The sequence below is a fragment of the Vombatus ursinus genome, unplaced genomic scaffold (assembly GCF_900497805.2).
Source record: "Vombatus ursinus unplaced genomic scaffold, bare-nosed wombat genome assembly UNPS02015165.1, whole genome shotgun sequence".
In the NCBI taxonomy this organism is placed as follows: Eukaryota; Metazoa; Chordata; class Mammalia; order Diprotodontia; family Vombatidae; genus Vombatus; species Vombatus ursinus.
In genome coordinates this window covers 181,132-184,622 of record NW_020954943.1, presented here as the reverse complement: position 1 = coordinate 184,622, position 3,491 = coordinate 181,132, and the positions used below count along the sequence as shown (strand labels likewise).

General features: G+C 55.9%; 1 protein-coding gene across 2 annotated transcripts in view; it reads right to left on the bottom strand.

The window, feature by feature from the left end:
• Window positions 1-2,087, bottom strand: part of CFAP410 (cilia and flagella associated protein 410) — an 8,037-nt gene extending 5,950 nt beyond the window's left edge. For both annotated transcript variants that reach the window (XR_003567735.1, XM_027846446.1), the window contains exons 1-3: window positions 1,903-2,087; window positions 1,020-1,038; window positions 385-431 (exon numbers count right to left, since the gene is read on the bottom strand). Coding sequence is in view for 1 of the 2 variants with exons in the window: in XM_027846446.1 (XP_027702247.1) it covers window positions 385-431; window positions 1,020-1,038; window positions 1,903-1,979 (143 nt within the window). In the remaining variant the exon portion in view is untranslated. The remainder of the gene's footprint in view (window positions 1-384; window positions 432-1,019; window positions 1,039-1,902) is intronic.
• Window positions 2,088-3,491: the final 1,404 nt, after the last annotated feature.

The following is a 3,491-nucleotide window of genomic DNA, read 5'->3' as shown; positions in this document are numbered from 1 at the left end:
TGTCTGGTGTGTACATGGTGGGGGAATGACCATGTGGGGGGTATATGTTTGTATGCATGTGTAAGTATATGTGTGTGTGTATGTGTCTGTCTGGTGTGTACACGGGGAGGTGGCCATGTAGGGAAGGTATATGTTTGTATGTAAGTGTGTGTGTGTGTGTGTGTGTGTCTCTCTCTCTGTCTGCTTTGTACATGTGGGGGTGGCCATGTGCGGGAGGTATGTTTGTATGTAAGTGTGTGTGTGTGTGTATGTCTGTCTATCTGCTGTGTACATGTAGGGGTGGCAAGTTGGCGGGGATATATGTTTGTATGTACGTGTGCAAGCTGGAGGGTCAGCAGTGTCCAGCAGCCTAGGCCCCCTGGCAGAGGACGCTCTGGCACCTACCTGAGTGTGATCACTTCGATGCTGGGCAAGCTTCGACAGATGGAAATCTGGGAGCACAAAGAACGCTGTGCTGAAGAGGACCCGCCCCCAAGGGCGCTCTTCCCTTTCCTAACTGACCAGCCAGACAGGGCCCTTAGCCGGGTGGAGCCTCACAGTCACTTTTTCCTGCCCCCCCGGCTGGGCTTGACCCGGAAGGAGGGAGACTCCCTGGGGAAGCTGGGGTAGCCAGGTGGACCCCAGGGCTGCTGATGGTCAGGGGCCCCACTGCAGGGAGGAGACGACTCGTATAAACAAAGGAGATTCCAGAGCGGGAAGGCTGGGGAGTAGCCCCCTCCTGGGCTGGACTACGGTGTCACAGATGAAAGATGTGCCCACCCACCCCGAGAAAAGGCTCTATTTACTTCCTTCATTATTATTATCATTATTATTATTATTATTTTTTATTTTTAGGCAATTGGGGTTAAGCGACTTGCCCAGGGTCACACAGCTAGTAAGTGTCAAGTGTTTGGTCTGAGGCTGGATTTGAACTCAGGTCCTCCTGACTTCAGGGTCGATGCTCTATCCACTGAGCCACCTAGCTGCCCCCCCATTCACTTTCTAAGGAAAGGGCCCAGTCAGACAATATCAGCACTTACATCGGTGAGGCGGCTGCCCCTGGAAACAAGAACAAAGACAAACACGGGGTTTCTTCAAAAGCAGCCAAAAACACTTTAAATCCCCCCAAACATTCCTGAGAAATGTGGCCCAGCTGACCCAAGAGCCCCAGAGGGCGCCTCCGTGGCCCAAGAAGTCCCCCCCCGCAGACGAAGAAGCCTGGCAGCCGAGGGACTCCCAGAAAACAGAGAAGGCGGAGTGCTCCAAGCCCTCCCCCAAATGCCTGGTGGGCACTGTCCACCCGTGTGACCCCCGAAGGTCGGGCCTGAGCGCCTGGCTCCGTGTGACAAGACAGCCCAGAAGGCTGGTGGCAGCCGGGGGTCCAGGACCAGCCCCTGCCCTGATCAGTACCAGGCTCAGCCCCCCATGGACACTGACATGGTCAGTGACCTGGGCAGAATGTGTAACCATGAGTCGGCTCCATGATCCATGATAATGGCTGTGCCAAGCCCTGTGCTAAGCACTTTACAAGGATTTATTTGATCCTCATGACACCAGATGAGAAAACTGAGGCAGACAGGTGACATGACTTGCCCAGGGTCACACTACTGGGAAGTGTCTCTGGTAGTATTTAAATCCAGGTGTTCCATGGGGGAGGGCATTCGCCTACCCTAGGGCTGGGGGCGGGGTAATCCTGCACATGCGAACCTAACCCAGAGGCACCAGGGCTCCAGAGGCCCGCCCACTCTCTGTCCCCCCCACCCCCAGGCCAATGGCGAGGCGCACGCGCAGTTCAGCCACTCCCCCCCCCAAACACACACACAGCTTAGCGCATGCGCAGTTCTGCCTACTCCCTGGGAGGGAGGCAGGTGGGCAAGGGGAGGGACGCATGCGCTGTGCTCTCCTTCTGGCCCGCCCCCTCACCAGCAGTTTAGTTTCCTCACGCTCTCCAGTTCCGAGGCCTTGGCCCGGGACAGCACCATTTTCCGGGTCAGCTTCATGGCCTGCCCCAGCTCGGGCTGCCGGTCCGCCGCCGGCCCAGCGAGCAAGTTAGCGAACAAGCTACACGCCCGCGGGCCAATCTGCGGACCCGGACTACGCCATCCTTGGGCCGTGGCACGTTTCTAAGGGGTGGGGCCTGAGCGTAGCCAGGGGGCGGGGCCTCGGGTCTCGCCTGGATTGGCGGGCCGCGCGGGTCACATGTCAGCCACGGGCTCCTTCCACCTGTCCCCAGGACTTGCGCAGAACGGCGCTGTTCTCCCTTTGCCCCCGTTGTCACCTCTCAGGGAACACCTGGGGACATGCGCAGAACGCCCCCAGGCCTCGACCAGGACACCACGTGTACAATGTGCTCGGCTCCCTGGCTCGGTCTCGGGTCGTCTCGCGTCCCAGTGTCTGTACCCAAGTGGCCCAGGAGGGTGCCGGGGCGGCAGCCCAGGTTCTGAGTGACAAGCATGGCACCCCGTTGTCCCAAGTCAGGGTCAAGTTCTGGGGCCTCCGCAGCCCCGCCCTTGCTAATTTGAAATTTGCCCCCCTGCTGGGCTAGTGGGGGGGGATGGGCTGGGCAGAATGACAACCTACTACCTTAAAGAGGGGAGGTGGTGAGCAGAAGGAAGTATCCATGACAACCGTGTGAAAAGGGGCCCTAGAGTGTGGTCAGTCCGTACAAGACAGCCCCGGGCCCCCAAAGAGCTCACAAATCGTGAGCATTAGGTTAACCCCCTTTACAGAGGGGGAAACTGAGGCCCAGGGTGGTCAAGTGACATATCCTAAGTCACATAGATAGGGAGTAAGGTCAGAAGCCAGGATTCCATCCCAACTATGAATAATGATGTGTTAATATTGATCAATCTGCCCTTAATATGGACATGCACTGGACTGAGCCCTGGGACCCAGGGCCTCAGAGAGCCTCTAGTCCAACTCCTTTTAATAGATAAGGAAACTGAGGCCAAGGGAGGTCAGGTAGCTTGCCAGATCCAAAGACAGAGAATGAAAACAGCGCCTGCCCTCAGGGAACTTCCTTTGGATCAGTGGAACAACTCATGTAGGAATGGACAGAAAATGTGCAGCGTAGACAGATGCCAGGCAGTTATAGACATCCTGAGCATTCCCTATGTATGAGCTCTTCCATCCCTAACTACTGTCTGAGAGCAGGGGCTGGTTTTGCCTCTCTTGGTGCCTAGTCCAGTGCCTAGTAAGTGCATGTGGACCACCTAACCAACCACCCCTCTACTTCCATTGCTTTGGGCACATTTTTGCAACTCCTTGTCTTTGGGGTGAGCCCTGGACCTGGTGTTGAGAAGACCTGGATGTGAATTCTACACTTGTAGCTCTCTGTGGGAACCTTCTCTGTGCCTCAGTTTCCTCATTTGTAACACATGGATAATTATACCCCCCAGGGCTGTGGCGAAAATCAAATAGAGTTTGCTTTGCAAACTTTAGAACTCTGTCTAAATACTAGCCATTATGATCTATTACCCTTTCAAATCCAGTGTTCACAAATCCCTGGACCC